The sequence below is a fragment of the Hoplias malabaricus genome, chromosome 15, assembly GCF_029633855.1.
Source record: "Hoplias malabaricus isolate fHopMal1 chromosome 15, fHopMal1.hap1, whole genome shotgun sequence".
Taxonomy (NCBI): Eukaryota; Metazoa; Chordata; class Actinopteri; order Characiformes; family Erythrinidae; genus Hoplias; species Hoplias malabaricus.
Genome location: NC_089814.1, coordinates 31,878,416 through 31,897,528, shown reverse-complemented (window position 1 = coordinate 31,897,528; position 19,113 = coordinate 31,878,416). Strand labels below are relative to the sequence as shown.

The 19,113-nt window shown below is 41.6% G+C and overlaps 1 protein-coding gene across 5 annotated transcripts in view; it reads left to right on the top strand.

The window, feature by feature from the left end:
• Positions 1-4,179: 4,179 nt before the first annotated feature.
• Positions 4,180-19,113, top strand: part of dbn1 (drebrin 1) — a 92,546-nt gene continuing 77,612 nt past the window's right edge. For all 5 annotated transcript variants that reach the window (XM_066645415.1, XM_066645419.1, XM_066645416.1 and 2 more), the window contains exon 1: positions 4,180-4,449. In XM_066645415.1, coding sequence (XP_066501512.1) covers positions 4,367-4,449 — 83 coding nt within the window. In that variant the 5' untranslated portion in view covers positions 4,180-4,366. The remainder of the gene's footprint in view (positions 4,450-19,113) is intronic.

Here is a 19,113-nt window from a genome sequence, read left to right as displayed (position 1 = left end):
TATCAGGAGAAGGCTGAGAGAGAGGCCCAAGGTAGATGCGTTCATGTTTCACCTCTTTATCTTAACACTTCTGTTTTTATCCTCTACATTTAGGCCTAATTTAAAAGGCAGTCAGCTCTGTTGCTGTTAACAGATGCATAACGATATTGTCGTAACAAAACCTCGTGAACACCAGTAAACAATGTTTAATTTGCAAAACTTGAACAAGGACATGTAAAAAAAAACAGGAAGTGTAATGCTGAAGTCTGTCTCACGTTCTGAAGGTTTTCCAAGAACAGCAACACGCTCATGTTACAAGGTTTTATTTTGATTTATTGTAATACAGTGTTTATACTGGTGGGTTTTTATAAATTGTTCAATAGACACAGGCCTGTTGTGTGTTCAAATGCTGTCAAAACATAAGCCGAATAATGGAGTTTTTGAAATAACATTGACAATAATCGTGTTTTATTATGCTTCATATTTACAACACTTAATTCCTGTTTTGTTCGGCCATCTTGGTGGTAGAAAAGGGCAGGTATTCATGTGTGTGGGCTTGACCTCTGGGTCAAATTCTCCGAGAACACTACGGTAAGTTTATTTTTTACATTAACGAGAGAAACGTGTGTTTTAGGCAGAGAGGGGAAGGTTTTTTCCAGGCTAGTGATATTATAAAGCCATTGACTGCTTTCACTTGACTCTCGGTAACAGTAAGAGCATGTGCCTCGATATTAATCATTAGCCTAGTGTTTGTGTTCCTAATGTAAGTTTCATTACAGAACAGAGAGAGGGCCGCTGGGTCAAGGACTCTCCAGATCAACTCTGTCACAAACCTCCATAACAGTTATTTTACGGTCTTTTAAGTTTTAAAGGGAACCTCCCGAATGTTCTTAGACATTTTGAATGTGTTGTTTTAGCTACAGAGTCATTCAGATTGGTTTGAAATGTCTGTTTGTTTATAAACCTGCCGGGATAAGACTGTTCACGGTGAAAGAAATATTGGATATTTATCGCCTTTAAAACCTCAGTTTTTATTCAAATTCTGAGTTGAGACACACATATACAGGGCGAATCAAGAGTGGTAGGACACGCTTTTATCTGAATATAACAAGAAATCGAAGGGGCCCTATCTTTTCGGCTATGTTCAGAACATGGCCGCCATCTTGAAAGCCGCCATATTGGTTTTCCAATGGGAAAGTGGTCATGTAGGGTATAACAGAAATAAAAGGGTGTTTCCTGCGATTTTTGACTCTTCCTCCATATTCCATAACTCAAAAATTACCAGCACAATTAAAAATGTAAACGAAGTAATAGAAAATCTAAAGATCGTCTGAAAAAAACAAACAAACAAAACCCACTTAAAGAAACAGTAGATAATATTTCAACCTTAAAACTACAGCTTCAAAAGCACAGTGAGGTTCAACTGACCTTTATTAGGGAGAATACAGCCTCTGATGTTGCTACTCTGTGCTCAGCACTGCAGAAACTGCACTGTGTAACTGATGGAGGGGGGTAGCACTGTTGTACATTACTCTGGACTTTATTTCAGACTTTATTGAACCATCTTCTGAACTGCTTTAACATGAAGCTTGACCCAGACCTTCCAGAATCTGCTGTATTCAATGAATACAGTACCTGAGTCCAGAGCCTACCAGGGTTTACACTCACATTCACACCTGTGGACAGTTTCGCACAGCCCGGCATGTGTGTTTGGACACACCACAATCCTCACAGACACCCATCCGAGGCGCGGTTTGATCCAACGGCCCCTTACCCGTGGAGCCGTTTGACAGTGACGATACTTGTAGCGCCACCATGCTGCCGCCTTATGTGTTTTAACAATAGACACATTTCTGAGAGACTGTGCACAAAAAAAGTGTCAGTTGACACTGTTATGTATTTGGGCCTGTGTCTTTTATGCATTCATAAAATCTTAAAAGCTGTATTTGTGTTAGCGCTCAGCGGCTAGTCCTATTTGGACACGGTGTGAATAGACACTGAGGCTCACACACTTCCCTTTGGACGTCTGCCTGGTCTCTGTCGGACAGATGTCTTTATTTTTATATTTTTTAATTGAGCACAATCCTAATCAGAACAAAAAAAAATTTAAAAATAATTGCTAGCTTTTTGCTGGCGGTAGGAAGCAGGCGGGTGAGAGAAATTAATTGATGCTAACCTATTTAAAGGGCAGTGGAAGGTAGGGGGCGGGGTGGCTCAGGGGCAAAGGGAGATTCGTACTGGATGAGACAGCAAATGAGGGTTTTGTGTGTGTGTGTGTGTGTGTGTGTGTGTGAGGGGGGGAGGTAGGATAGTGGGTCACTGCTATGAAGGCGGGGCTACATTTCCACAGGGGGATGCGCTAAGCACCATGGTGTTGTGTGTGTGGTTTCCAGGCTATTGTTTATGAGGAACACTGAAGTGTGTGTGATGTAAATCAACCATAGCCTCACTGTCTGATCAAACGATAATCATTAGATCCTTATCCCACACGATGACTGACATATATCCGGTTGAAAATAAAAAAGTAGGGACTGCTACAGCTGTTGTAAACACGCCTACTCGTCTCTTCCAGTGGTGCCACAGTCGGATCTAAAGCAAGGTTTCCCGGTCCAAACTCAGACGTGGTGATGTAACCTGATGGTGGAAGTCAGGAAGCGTACTTGTGGGTGGGAAATATTCCATAAAATATGGACGGATGTAAACAGTAAACAGTGCCCGCACTATGGGACACTGCCTCACACAACAAAAAGCATATTAAATGCTTGGTTTACACCGGAATGTCCTTTTAAGCCATGACTGAGGATTTGGATGAAAACATCCTGGGTCCTGGCACCATTAATCAGATTGGAAACCTTTAGCCGAGGGTTTTCAGGTTTGTTTGACTGGGATATGACTTCGGGTGAGAGCATCACCTCCCCTTGTTCGCCGTAGCTCATTGTTAGTACTGCTTCTTGAAGTACCATGCATTCTTTGAGGTGTTTATTCGACTCACGGGAGAGCCATCGTTTGCTAACACTACATCACCCATCTGTTTCTGGCACAGGGCCCTTTCTAATGGGCTCCCATTTTTCTGTCATTTCCTCTCTCCAAACAGCTCCCAGGTCTGGCTCCTGCGTGAACTCTCCAATGGCTAGAGCTTATAAGCTCCTGCTAGTTATTTTATTTCTAGCGAGACACACGCCTGGAGCTTCCATGACTCCAGGCCAGAAGCCTTTTCCTTCCACCCAGACGGCTAACAAATGCCTCTGGGGAGTCTGGACGAAAGCATAGCCAAAAATGTTGACGATCATAACATGCATTTTAAATTACGAAGCCTGTGGACTGGCTAAAAGGCTAAAAAAAAAATGAGTGGGTTTAGAGGCCTATACCATGGCCAATGCTGCTTTCTCTAAAACAAGAGCTTGATGTGGTATGTCAAAGATGTCAAAGCAACCCAGTAAACAAGGAACGTCCCTGGACGTTCAAAATAGGGCTAAAAGTAGTCTGTCCGTCAATGACATATTTTAAACATCAACGGACGTCCAAAATCAACCTTAATAAGTTAGTTAAGTGGTGACCAATCGATAACGTCAGTGGACGTCCAAAATGCGTTTTATACAAGTAATTTATTTCGGGACCAAATAATAACGTCAATGGACGTCCAAAATACGTCTAATAGTCGTCTTTTCAACTTTCATTTTCAACCTTAAAAGAACGTTGATTAGACGGCAGTCATTACGTTACTTCAACGTTGAATCAACGGCTAATTGTTTACTGGGAACCCTTGCGTCTTCACGGGAACTCCACAAAACCCTATATTCTGGCTACAGCAGGTTAGACACGCCCACTCGCGCTGACGTCATAAATAGTCGATACCAATTACGGGGTTTGTTGCTTTGCGACAACTTCGGTTATGAATAAAAAGTGCTATATAAATACAATTTGTAAATTAATCGATTCTTATCAGTGGGGGGGTAAATATTTAATATAAAATCAATGTATAATAATATAGAGGCCTTATCAAATCACAAAGGTTAAATCTTCACTGAGGAATGATGTTAATATAAAATCACAGAGGAAACATTAAGCTCATAAGCGTTTAATCTGAGAGACACTCCGCCTGTGACTATGGCAAAAAAAAAAAAAAAGTGCTTTTTTTGTGCTGACGTTGCTGCACTGATTTTCCAGCCAGCGGCCATTGAAAAATTGGCACTAGGACCAGGGAGAGAGAGAGAGAGAGAGAGAGAGAGAGAGAGAGAGCAGCAGCACCACCGTTAGCACCGTTTCTTTGTTCCAGCCTCAGTATCTCCCCCCTCTCCACCTCCAGCAGCAGCAGCAGCCCCTCTCTCTCTCCACTCTTTCCTCACCACGGTGCTACACTGGCCTGGATGAGTGTAGGAGCAGCGACATGGCTGTGAATCTCAGCAAGAACAGACTGGCCCTGCTCACGGCTTATCAGGATGTTATCGACGAGACGTCGCCCACTGACTGGTAAGCCCACTTTTCACTGTCCTTCCCTGCCGTCTCTGACCCGAGGCGCGTCCGCTTTCTCCGCGGTGAGGTCTGCATAGGGGACGTGCTGATGGATGCTTATTCCATACAGCATCCCCACGGACAGAGAGAGAGAGAGGGAGAGGGAGTGAGTCTACGGCGGTGTCCAGAACTGTACCCAAGCCCCCTTCGCAGTGTCAAAAACCGTGCATCAGATCCAGAAGCGCGTTAATTGACATACTGCGCGCGCTAGAGATTGCAGTGTGGATTTGGGACACAGCCCAGCGGTGCTTTGATTTGAAGGGAAAAGTGTAGTAACGGCTGTCACCTAGGCTTTTTAATTTTTGTTGGTGGTAGAGGGTTTTAACAGGGAGTTAAAGCCAGGACAGGCCACCTTCCAGTGAGAAAATGATACCGAAACTCTTCCGGACGGAGGGGGATTTTTGGGATTAGTTTCGGACTAAACGTGATTCCGAGAATTGAGTGTAGTGTCTAGTGTGGGATTTCCACTGCAGTGCTCCACTCAACAGTCAGCCCCTCACTGAATAGTGGACGAGAGGTCGGTTTGTTGAAGAGAAATCTCAGGCGAACAGAAACGGAAAGCCCCTGCTCTGACTAGAAACCGTTAAAACCCGTTAATGGAGTCGGTTACTCTCCGGCTGATGAGGCGTAGTGTCCCGGCGCGTGGAAGGAGCAGAAGATGGGCGAGGCCACAAGTGCCAGACTGACTGACATCTCTTTATTGTCAGCTTCTACTTTCCTCACAGAGCTCAACCGTCACTCCCCACCTTTCACCGGTTTCACAGCGTCTGTTTTTGACATACAAGCAGTTTTTGGTTCATTTCTCGCCCTTTCCACTGTGTATCTGTTGTGAACTGATGCTAGTGGCTTTCGTTTCTCTTTGTGCTGAGGTAAAGTAGCCTCTGCTCGGCCTGTGGGGTTTGGTGCAGCGGCATTACCACAATAGCACATGGTCGATATGGTCCAGAGTGGTGTATCTTTGTCTTTGGAATTGCCTTTATTTGTTAAAGCAGAATAAACTGAGTCAAGAGCCAAGCTAATATTTAATACCTATAAGAGCCAAGCTAATATTTAATACCTATAAGAGCCAAGCTAACATTTAATAACTATAAGAGCCAAGCTAATATTTAATACCTATAAGAGCCAAGCTAATATTTAATACCTATAAGAGCCAAGCTAATATTTAATACCTATAAGAGCCAAGCTAACATTTAATACCTATAAGAGCCAAGCTAATATTTAATAACTATAAGAGCCAAGCTAATATTTAATACCTATAAGAGCCAAGCTAATATTTAATACCTATAAGAGCCAAGCTAACATTTAATACCTATAAGAGCCAAGGTAATATTTAATACCTATAAGTGCCAAGCTAATATTTAATAACTATAAGAGTCAAGCTAATATTTAATACCTATAAGAGCCAAGCTAATATTTAATACCTATAGAAGCCAAGCTAACATTTAATACCTATAAGAGCCAAGCTAATATTTAATACCTATAAGAGCCAAGCTAATATTTAATACCTATAAGAGCCAAGCTAATATTTAATACCTATAGAAGCCAAGCTAATATTTAATACCTATAGAAGCCAAGCTAATATTTAATACCTATAAGAGCCAAGTTAACATTTAATACCTGTAAGAGCCAAGCTAATATTTAATACCTATAAGAGCCAAGCTAATATTTAATACCTATAAGAGCCAAGGTAATATTTACATACCTATAAGTGCCAAGCTAATATTTAATAACTATAAGAGTCAAGCTAACATTTAATACCTATAAGAGCCAAGCTAATATTTAATACCTATAAGAGCCAAGCTAATATTTAATACCTATAAGAGCCAAGCTAATATTTAATACCTATAAGAGCCAAGCTAACATTTAATACCTATAAGAGCCAAGCTAACATTTAATACCTATAAGAGCCAAGGTAATATTTACATACCTATAAGTGCCAAGCTAATATTTAATAACTATAAGAGTCAAGCTAACATTTAATACCTATAAGAGCCAAGCTAATATTTAATACCTATAAGAGCCAAGCTAATATTTAATACCTATAAGAGCCAAGCTAACATTTAATACCTATAAGAGCCAAGCTAATATTTAATACCTATAAGAGCCAAGCTAATATTTAATACCTATAAGAGCCAAGCTAACATTTAATACCTATAAGAGCCAAGGTAATATTTAATACCTATAAGAGCCAAGCTAACATTTAATACCTATAAGAGCCAAGCTAACATTTAATACCTATAAGAGCCAAGCTAATATTTAATACCTATAAGAGCCAAGCTAACATTTAATACCTATAAGAGCCAAGCTAACATTTAATACCTAGAAAAGTCTTAGTGTAGTGTTCATTCTCACTCCTTGCAGAAAGGTTGCACTTTTGGTTTCCTGAAGGGCTATAAATATATAAGTTATTGTTGTTTTTGCAAATGTTGTAGGCTAATACTCTTCAAATTCAGGCATTACATTTCCAGAGCTATTCCTTTAAAAATCATTAACTTAATGGGTCCTTCTTGAACATATGAAGGCATTGTAGTACATTATTTTAATCGTGTAATAACAAAAAATGTTTTTACGCCTTGCAACCAGAACGATTCATTTGTTCACACCATAGAAAAACCATTTTAAAAATGTTCTTTCAAGGCCTTTTGTATAACAGGCTTTGCGTTATGGAGAATAAGAATTTTGTCACGCAAAACAAGATGAGGGCTCAGTGTGGGGCCTTTTTTTTTGCATCGTCATTCTACTATATATAACTACTGTATTCTACTATATAAAACCATTGTGAAGTACCAAGGGTGACACTCAATCTATTCACACAATAGGCTCCAAAACACACTGCAGTCACTTTGTAATATGTTTTGTTAATCAAGGCAATATGTTTTCCCACTCAGATAACCTCAATAGCCTCAGTAATCTCACCTGGCACACAGCATTGTCTTGCACGCCCATACAAAGATTGGATAATCTACTGAGTGGCAGAGCAGGAACTCATCACGGACCATCCCTAGTGACTACACTCATACACTCTGTACTGTACTGGAGCATCTTCCCCCACTTCCAGGCAGTCATAATAAAAGGTTCAGATTTCTTCACCCCCATGTTTACTTGTTTGTCTGATTACGACTCCGGTGCGACTGATATTGCAAAGTGCCCCAGGCTTGCCCCCATTACTCACTCTTGAACTGAGACGAACAAAGACGAAGCGTTTCAGCCATGAGTGACCCTGTAAACAAATGCCCTCCCCGTCTAAATCACCCATGAACTCCGGCGCAAAGAATGTGTCTGCCCTATATCAAACCCACACAGTTTGTCTCGGAGCAGCACAGCACGACTGTCTCGGCAGCACCACCATGCTGGCTTCATTTCGACTTGTAAGTGGGCCTCAGCATGTGCTTTTATGTCCACATTATCTGACCTTCTCCACAAGTGTGGCTGATAGTCCATGTCAGAGATGACCCCTAGTTTCTCTTTTCTTCTGCCTCGTGTTAGTGATATTCAGGGCTACAATATGCCCACCAAGCACCCCTCACGCTTGTCAATAAGCCCCCACGGTCATGAAACCTGAATACAAAGCAAGCTCTGTGCTGCAAGCTGCAGTCAAACACCCAGGGATAACCGCCGAACAATACCCACAACCTGAAGCTGTTCTTCAAAGGTAAGCAGACAAAAAAAACGGCTGTGCCTTAATTATTTTCTCTAATCGGTGTGAGGAGGAGGAGCTCACGATGAGGGACGATGTATGATCTCTCAGGATTGTTGCAGCACAGGACCGTCTGTATTCTTTAAAGGAAATATGATAGATCTTGAAAGCGTACCTTAGGTAAGGTGGATTCTGAAGTTATTAAAGAGACGTGACGCAGCACATCAGAGTTACTGAATATCAAATGGTCAGAGACGAAGTTGACAAGCTCTGCAGTTCAAAACGGCATTGTTCAATGTAGTCAGGAACCGGAGGAATTAAAAGTAGGCTTTTAACGAGGCATGGATTGGAGCAATTAGATGTGGTCACTCTTTTCAGTTCATTGTTTCATATGAAAAAAAAAGTGGAAGAATGTGTATCATATTTACAGTACTATGTTAAGGGTTCCGTTTTCAGGTTAGTAGAATATTCAACATCGCAAGGTCTATGATTCCTCTAACGCTTTAGCCACACGCTGACTTGTTTGCAATAAACTAATATGGCAGTTGTGATACAATAATATTGGCTGTGATCCTGCTTAACTGCTATAAAACGGCTTAATGTATATCCATATTTAAAAGCAATGGGTACTTGAGCTCTGTCTATTACTGTCTCCTAATTGTCACCACCCCCAACACTTGAGAATCACCCTGGATGCTCAAAGGCAGTGTAGAACATTCTGATCTACATGTAGACTGTTCTCATAGCAGTTTCCTGAATATGGAGTCAGTTCCTGCTTAAGTAATGTTAATAACAGCCAAATTAATTCAGTTTTACCCACCGATGGAACAGAAATACGGCAACATCCTCATTTCTTTTCATGCTTTTTCAAATGTTCAGAACTCTCTCCACCATCCAGACATCTCCAGATGCCTCCAATTGTATTGGATTAAAATCATTGCCAGTTATTGACCAGTGATATTTTCACAGTATATTTCGTACTGTGATCCATAAACTCTTCAAATGTCTATTAGACATCCAGATATCCCCAAACTTAGGAGTGCTACACGGGCTGAGATGAATGAAGTGGCTTCGAGTAATTCACTGAGGAGCTGAACTTTAAGCTGACAACACATGCACAGCTTGATAATGCCAAATGGACCAACACAACCACTCTGGGAAAAGGCAGGAACATGACACACTCATCACAATTAAACAGTTTGCTAATCAGGCCAAATACATTCTGAAAGCATAAACACAAGCTCCACAAACCTGCGGCGACCCGTGAGTTCTCAGAGATCTTCAAACTAAGCTGGCATTGTGTTAGAGTTTTGTTTCTTTGTGCTTTCTTCTTCACACACATTAATGCAGTAAATATGGGTTATTTGGACGAGAAGCATCTTTTCTGGAACTGAAAAGAGCACTCCCTTTCCTCTGGCTGCTCAGCAGTAACTGCCTTCTACATTCACTGAGAGAAGGGATCATTTCGTTCTTCAGAGTCAAGCTAGAAAGCAGAAGAGTTGAATCCTGTTGTACGTTTTGTCTCGGTTTTTCCGAGTGGCAGCATAAACAGAGCTTGAGAACTTTCAGTCGTAGCAGAGAGGCCCTGGAGACACCTCTCGTGTTTGCATTGAGCTGCCAAGAAACATCCGAGAAACCAGCGAAAAAAAGGCTGGGTATGTGGGGTCACGTGCCGTGCCAGTCTCTTAAGCGTTACCATTTTGCAGAGGTTTCTGTGTTGGGGCCAGACTGTGAAATCACCTGGGGGAGTTTTACCAGCACAGTCCAGGGGTCTGATGCCTGCATTCCTCTTGGATCAGGTCACTGACTTAATCATGTTCAGTCCTTAGCCATTTGTCATGACCGACTGCTGCTTTATCACTGAGAGGGAGGTTATAAAAGCTGTTTCTTTGCCTTCGGAAAGTGCACGCTAAGGTTTCAGCGCACAACTGAAATTCACATCAACTCTTTTGGAAAGGGCTCAGAAAAAAAAAGAGCCATCAGTAACCGGCGAGCGCATTCTGAGAACAGAGAGCAAGGAAATACGTGCAGATACGAGGTAGTGTAACTGATGAAAGTACGTGCAGTGTTATCCTTTTTAAGACATGCGTCTTCGCGCATTGTGTGGGTAAACGTTCTTTTGCTCTCTCGTCTCATGGCCTCAAGGCCGTCTGTGAAAGGTAGTTGATTCAGAGGATGGCTGTTTGCTTCTTCATTTGACCTGAGGGCTGTAGCATGTAGACGTGATTGAAGAGGATTGCTGAATGGCTCTTGAACCTTGGCGTTAGTGGAGTGTAAACACGTCTATCTCCCAGTTTCGATAAGATCTGACCACAAAGGCTTTGTGAATAGGACCGAGCAGCATATGTACCCACTTTTCTGTGCTGCAGCTGCTAGTAATCAATAAAGGCACCATTTGTTTTCCTCAAACACATGCTCTTTTTTTTTCGTAAAAGTAATGTTGCATATATCAGATTGCAGCCCAGACAAGCTTTTCCAAAATTAATGGCCTTTGCGCCGCAAGGTTTTCATTTCCGTTCTGGCTCAGGCTCAAAAATCTTAATTTTTTTTTTAAAGATAAATAAAATCACTGATGAAGGTAAAGAAGAAGTTGAGAGAACGGTGTGTTCTTCAGGGAGTTTGCTGGTGTACATAGAAACGGCACGTCCCCAGAGTTATGCAGGTAGCCAGAGTTATACAGGAGTTTTTTAATGCAGATCAATAATTTTACCAAATGTTGCCACATTTCCTTCCATAATTCCAACATTTATCAAACAATTTAAATACAACTTCACTACTGCTACATTCAGAAGGTAGATTTCATTATATATTTTTTGTTTAAATATGATTTACACCTTATAATTAACCCTTACTCCCTTAAGCCACCCTCTTCTTGTTCTACCTCTCACTCTTTTTCTCTTCCCTCACTTCATCCACTCATTTATTTCTTTGTTAAATAGAATTAATCTTTGTTAAAGCTACAATGGGCGGCACGGTGGTGCAGCAGGTAGTGTCACAATCACACAGCTCCAGGGACCTGGAGGTTGTGGGTTCGATTCCCGCTCCAGGTGACTGTCTGTGAGGAGTTGGTGTGTTCTCCCTGTGTCTGCATGGGTTTCCTCCGGGTGACTGTCTGTGAGGAGTTGGTGTGTTCTCCCCGTGTCCACGTAGGTTTCCTCCGGGTGCTCCGGTTTCCTCCCACTGTCCAAAAACACACGTTGGTAGGTGGATTGGTGACTCCAAAGTGTCCGGAGGTGTGTGTGTGTGTGTGTGTCTGTGTTGCCCTGTGAAGGACTGGCGCCCCCTCCACGGTGTATTCCCGCCTTGCGCCCAATGATTCCAGGTAGGCTCTGGACCCACCGCGACCCTGAACTGGATAAGGGTTACAGATAATGAATGAATGAATGAATAAAGCTACAATGAGGAAGTGTTTGAGCCGTTAGCTGTGAGGCTGTAGCCTTTTGTATCTGAGCTGAACTCCCTGAATTTTTGTTTTCTCAGCAAATTAAGAGATTTGAATTTAAATATCATCAAAACTACTAGTGCTGGGCGATATGAGCGATTAATTGTACATTTTATGATTATTGAACCATTATGTTGTTTTTATATTTGTGACCCTCATAGTTCAGTGGCGAGGCTTGTGCTGTAAATAAGCTCCAGTGTTAAAGCTGGGATATTTTTTCTAATGTCACTGGGAGCTTGTTCCTCTAGTGTTTTCTGAGCACTGTTTATATTTGGTGTGTGATTGTGCTTCGGCTGAAACAGTTTTTTTCCTCAGTGTTTACATTTGACTTCTTTTCGTTCAGTGTCGTCTTAATTACAGTCAAAACCCAGCACGTCCAAACCACAGACGCTCTGGTACGAGTCTCTGCTCGAGTCGCTCGGTCGACCTCGGTGTTTAGGTTCTCCTCCATGTGGCAGATAGGGGGCAGAGTCACGTGACTACAGCGTGGTAGCGTGGTTTTAAAGGGACAGTACATGAACTCAGTGGGGACATAACAGAATAAAAATAACCAATATAATCGATATAGACAAGATAATATCGGTTCTGTCAATTTCGATTAATTTTCGATTAATTGCCCAGCCCTAAAAATTACCCTGATGTATTATTTAAAAAAACAAAAGGGAACAACAAGGAAATAGTAGCAGTTTAAATTGTGATTAACAATTGTGCTCATTAATAGGGATTTAGTGTAACTAAATACTTCTTTTAAAAAACACATACTGGAACTGTGATGTTTAGTTGTCCTGGAATTTCTCTGCCCTCCCGCTGTGTGTATTACAGTAGGTCGAGCTGAGGGACCAGGATTTGGATCCATTTGGTCGTGTTGGGGAATGAGACAAGTAGGCACAGCCCTTTCTTTTTCTGGAATGTCTTACCAAATCTACAAGTCTTTTTAAGGGAATGTTTATGAGAAGCCAGAGAAGCCAAGCTGAGTTATTCCTCTCAAGTGGGATTCCTAGCAGGCTTCCCATGCCTGGATGGGTTAGAACATCTGGCAGTGCCCTCCTCCACTGCCACTCTCCGACACCAGTCTCTGATGGTGATTAGGCACTACACTAACATCTGGAAGGAGTGATAGGGCACCTTGTGGCCATGCTACGCTGTTGGGTTGGTAATGACTCTACTAAACGGCCTTTGTGGGTTTCAGAAAATGTAAATCTGCTTTTTTTTTGGTGCAGGTGAAAAGGTCCCCTGATTGTTTCAGAGCTGTTTTGATGGCGATAAACAGTATCTTCAAACCTGCTGTGATTTGTCTTGATTTAAAGGGACTTTATAATCTGCCCAGCTTTATCACGTACCGTTACATGTTTGCAGACCCAGTGTTAGCCACCAAAAACCTTCTAAAAGAGTGCATTTTTTGCTAATTTAAAAAATGCCTGAGAATGTAGGACAGTGTGTTTGACCAGTGTTAGATTCACTGGAGTCAGCCAGGTTTTTTTTTGCGTGTTTTGTTGGTTCTAACTGTGTTCTGTCCCACTGTAGCTTCCCTTCAGGAAACACTCTTGCTAAAATAAATTTACTAGTTTCCCTCAGGTGCCAGCGCTTGACATCCTCCTCTTCAGACAGCTCTGTGTCTCTTTTCATTAGGCCTGTCTATTCATACTCTACCATGTCAGACACCCTTGTCATACAATAGCTGTATAGCTGTAATACCTGTTGCTCCAAAAACTACTTTTTTTTAATTCCAGATTACATGCTGCAGTCAGAAAAAAAAAAAAAAAAAAAAAGAAAACCTTGACTATGTTGAACAGCCTGCTTTCCTCTTGTTTCACACAGGGTCCAGATTAGGGCTGGACAGTAGATGTATAAATATACACAAAAGTCACAGTTTGGATTACACCATGGTTTGGACTTCACAGTTCGCTAGAGGTATGATACAATGAAAAAAATAAAAACAATAATACAACTAACACGAGACTAACCAAGCATTTAATGTGAACAGACAGTTGTGCAATTTACAGTTTGTTCCATTTCGTGCTGTATAGTCCCCCCGAGGTAGTTAATACAGCCAGTAGAGTGTTAATTAAGCAGTGAAGTGTGTATATAACATGTTAATGTGTTTCCACACACACACACACACACACACACACTGTTCTCGTCCAATCTACCGCAATTTGATGAATCACAAGACGTTAAAAGCCAGAATATCTGTAAAATATTGTTTACTGTCATTCATTTCAAATCCAAAAGTGAGAATCATTAGTTACCATAGCAACATTCCTTAACTACTACAGTTCCCACAATACCATGCAAATCCAAAAGACTGAAACATTAGTTACCATAGCAACATTATTAAACCACTACATTTCCCAAAATACCATGCAAATCCAAGTGTGAACCATTAGTTACCATAGCAACATTCTTAAACTACTACAGTTCCTACAATACCATGTAAATCCAAAAGTTTGAACCATTAGTTACCATAGCAACATTCTTAAACTACTACAGTTCCTACAATACCATGCAAATCCAAAAGTTTGAACCATTAGTTACCATAGCAACATTCTTAAACTACTACAGTTCCTACAATACCATGCAAATCCAATAGTTTGAACCATTAGTTACCATAGCAACATTCTTAAACTACTACAGTTCCTACAATACCATGCAAATCCAAAAGTTTGAACCATTAGTTACCATAGCAACATTCTTAAACTACTACAGTTCCTACAATACCATGCAAATCCAATAGTTTGAACCATTAGTTACCATAGCAACATTCTTAAACTACTACAGTTCCTACAATACCATGCAAATCCAATAGTTTGAACCATTAGTTACCATAGCAACATTCTTAAACTACTACAGTTCCTACAATACCATGCAAATCCAAAAGTTTGAACCATTAGTTACCATAGCAACATTCTTAAACTACTACAGTTCCTACAATACCATGCAAATCCAACAGCTTACAGCTTCGTGGCAGCACTCGTGTTTGTGAAATTAGCATTTTGACCCATGTACACATGCAGTTAAACGTACTGGTACACCCCTAGTCTCTAGTGTAAGAGCAGGGTTTCCTTTGTAAAAAGCATATCAACAAATTTGTGTTCCATTTTACTTCAATCCACTTCTTTTGTACTTTAACCAGTTACAATGTGAACAGAGAAACACGGCATGGTGGATTTCACTGGACCACACAGCAAGTTTGTGGAATGTTGCCTTCATCGTCCCTAGGTTCAGGTTTAAGATCAACACAACCATTTTTAAAAAGTTATAAACAAAGAAAAGTGAGCAGCTTTCACCGAACAGAGGAAAACAATTAAAATGTTTGTGTTTCTGAGCTTAGCAAACCTTCGCCTGAATCAGATAAGAGTCATCACTGTAGTGATATCTGATTGGCTCATCCTATTTCCCAGCCTCCCTGTCTATTTAATGATTGGCCCATTCATGTTGGTTAGCCATAACTATTGTTAAACTCACTAAATGTCATTATTTTCCATTGTTTTTTGTTTTTTTACATGACATGCTCCCAGTTTGACATATGGCACCACGGTGTCATTAAGAAGTTACAGAACAATAAAAACAAACGTAATGATTATGATCGTAATTTCACAGCCTTCATCCCCTGCTGCGTTTCCACTTACAAAATGGCAGGCAGGTCTAAGGAAAGGCACGGTTTAAGAAGTTTATTCTCTTAAACGCAGGTAATTCAGGTGAGTCAAATGCTGTAATATGTTTTTTTTTTACCTCACATGGTCGACCGGGTGACTGCAGCATGGCGGGTGCTGATGGGATCCTGTTGGTTGCTTTCATTGTAACCCCTCGAAGCTGTTTGGGACACTGCCCAGACTGATTGCAGCAATTACTGCAGTGTTTATTTGCTGGAAATGTTACTCTGCCTGTTATTTGGTGGTCTGCGTGGTAAAGACATTGCAGAGAATAAAGGTGGTGCCTTTAAAAAAGTCAACCATTAGCAAAGAAACAATGGTTGTCTGTTCAGCCCACTTTTGTTCATTTTATATCAAAATGCACATGTGATTTAAAAAGTGGTTTACAGTTCTTAGTTCCGTATTTGGAAATCAATACGGAGTGCATCTCTTTTCCAGAAGATCATATTTTAGCCTGGAAGCCGCCAGTAAATAAAATTTGTGTGGAAAAAATGTGTCCTAATCTCTTTTGAAAATTAGTATTTATATCCTCCAGATACGAGCGGCAGGAACCAGCCTCCTATCCAAGGATAAGGCTCAGGGATTTATGGGAAATGATTTGCTTAGTGTGGGTGTTGGTTGAAAGCGCACAGCTTTCAGTAAAAGGGGAGGGGATGTGAACTGAGAATCCAAAAGTCATCATAAAAAGCCATTCGTCTTGGACGACATATTCATGGTTTGAAGATTAAATGAGAGCGGGAAGGAGCTTTTTTATTTTACTTCCAAGTATTGGGACTTCATTACCTTTCACACAGTATTTTGCGATATATAAGACCAGTGTGTGTGTGTGTGTGTGTGTGTGCTCATTTTGCAGTTTAACTGTGTTAGTATGGTTATTTCTTACAGTGTCCTGATAGCTTTCCCTTCTGGATGACTCCATTGTCTCAGGTCACCACTAAAAGCCTCTCTTGTCAGCGTCAGTTAGTGTTTTACTGCAAGCTGCAGTCAATGCACGAGGTTATCTGCGGCACGTCTCTGTGGGTGGATGGTAGCGTAGCAGCGAGGCCTCTGCACTCCTATGAAGTCCATCTGGCTGCCTGCTCAGCATCGTTCTCGTCCGGAATAACACCATTCTCTCTGATTAATTCTCAACCCGAGGACTGAAAGAGTTTGCTGTCGGCCAACGCAGGGGGATTTGGAGATGGCAGCATTCACTTGGTGAACTGTACTCACTGCGACTCCTCAAATAGTCACTTACATTTGCTCTAGTTTGTTTTTTTATCAAATGAATGTGTAGTTTACTATTTAATACAGTAAATATAAATGAATACACTTCCAGAGAGTTTACCAGGTGTACCATGATGTCATCTTAGGTTTTGACATAGATCACCACGCAAGCCACGTTGGGCCATATATCATCAAACCTTTTGCTAATGTTTCACGGGGGCAGCCTTTGAACTGCTCCCCCGGGCGCCGTAGGTAGAGTGTGGTCACTGCCCTCTAGTGTCCACTACTGTGTGTAAATGTGTGTTTCACTGCACAAACTGGGTTAAATGCAGAGAGCCAGTTCCTCTGTGTGCAAGCACAGTGGCCAATGACGTGATTCTAATTCTAATTCGAATATGACATGAAATGGCGGCACGGTGGCTTGGTGGTTAGCACGTTCGCCTCCCAGCGCTGGGATCTTGGGTTCAAGTCCCATCTGGGTGGAGTTTCCATGTTCTCCCCGTGTCTGCGTGGGTTTCCTCCGGGGGCTCCGGTTTCCTCCCACAGTCCAAAAAACATGGAGGGTAGGTGAATTGGCTTCTCTAATAACTGTCCTGGTGTGTGAATGAATGTCTGTATGTGTGAGCCCAGATATGGATTGGCGCTCTGTCCTGGGTTAAACCCTAGTGCCCGATGCAGTCCTCCAGGTGGACGGTCGTTTCTGGTTGAGAGTACGCTGTGCGCGTTTGGCTGCCGCTTCTCGCCAGTGTGTGTGAATTGAGCGTTCTGAGCAGTGTAGATTGTAAAGCGTCCTTGGGTGTCTAGAAAGGCGCTATATAAGTGTAACGATAATAATGAAATATCAAAGGCAGCTGAGGTGTGTTTTTAATGTTTGGAGGGGTTCATAATGTCAAAAACACTGATTTAAAGTCATAGATATTAGGTTTGTCCCAAACCTAGTGAACTGACTAAGCAGACGCTGACTCCGTAGTCAGCTGTTTAAGTCCAAAACAAATGAAACAAAATGAAAGTGTAGCCTCTGACTATGAACGTAGTGTCGCTTCCTCACCGCACCAGAGTCCTGGGGTCCTGGGTACGGTTCCTACTCTCTGTGAGGACAAACGTACATCGGTAGGGGCCTGGCTGTGTGTAATTGCCCACTAGTGCGAGTGCGTGCATTGCCAGCATTGCATGGCACTCTCACACTGCTGGTCCCAAGCCTGGATGAGTAGGAGGGTTGCATCAAGAAGGGCGCCCGGTGTAAAACCTGTGCGGACTGTAGTGGTCTGCTGTGGCGACCCCAAGCGGGAGCAGCCAGAAGAAGGACTACGACGATGTCGAAATACAGCTGGGAAAACATGCTCATGACAAGCACATCAGCCTCCTAAACTGACTATTATTCCTTTTTCGTGGACATACATAAAGATTAAAGGCAAACAGATTTGACTGGATCATGGTTTAATGCCCACTACTTTCTAAAGAACTCTACAAATAGCTTAGATTCATCAGTGTTTTTCAAATCTCCATCTTAGATCGCGCTTTCGTTCTTTGTAATTTAATGCAGTGAAACAGAATCGTGGTCTTTTAGTTCCGTCTGATGGCACATTTTGCCCCAGAACATGATTTATCATGGATCTGCTGAAATGAATAAAAGGCCAAGCTCATTCCCCTGAAGGAATCAGTTCAGAGGCTGTGGAATTACACTTAGTTCAATAGTACATTTATATCTCTGTGATTCATCGTATGCTTCGTGATCAAATAAGTTCAGTTCCCACTGCAATCTGAATTTCAGGGTATCAGCACCTAGGAGTACGGCCATTGGGAATTAGTTCACTTTGATGCCTTAGGAATGCACAGTGATATCAGAGGAATAATAGTATTAATAATAATAATAGTATAAGGAGATGTTTGAATAGAGAAAATACCAATTCATCTTAAAATTTTTGCCCAAATCTAAGCAGATGCTATGTTTGAAACCTAGATTTTTTGGTGTATTTTTACTTACAAAATGCTCAATATTTAGGCGATGAGTTACACTACAGCAGCCAATTATTTTGATGTTTTTACTGCTTTTTTATCGGTGTAGAACGAGGGTTAAAACATCTGCAGATAAGAGTGCATCCCTAACTGAAACCCCTAGTTATAAAATCACTGCCCTTTTAAATGTAAGATAAATGAAGTCCATTGGGACCTAATTATTTCCCCTTTAATTATAAATATTAAATATTAGCCTTCATTTATTCACATTATAAAACCCTTCTACAGCATGGGGCTAGAACTCCATTAGCCACCAATAACAGGACGCCAAACGAAGATCATCTGTAAGTACAGTGCGTACGAATGTAATCTCAGTCTCAGAAGGAGGAGAAAATCACACAACTACAATATTTCTTTTGGGCACAAAGATAGGGATGAAAGAAACTGTTTTTCAGGCTTTGGTTGTTGCCTCTGGCCTGTGTTCCTCGTCCTCGCTCAGAGGCTAGTTTGAGAGTGGGAGGGAGATCGACTTGCCCACAGCCCTGGGGTGAACCGAGCGTACGCACGAGGAAAACCGTTTGATGTCCAGCTGCATTTCAAATGAGCTCAGCCGAGGCCATTGATCCCAGGAACTGTGGAGGAGGGCCGCAGCAAACTAAACACACCCAGGTGAATATCAATTCACTGGAAACATACCCCAAATACATGAATATTCATGAATATTCAAA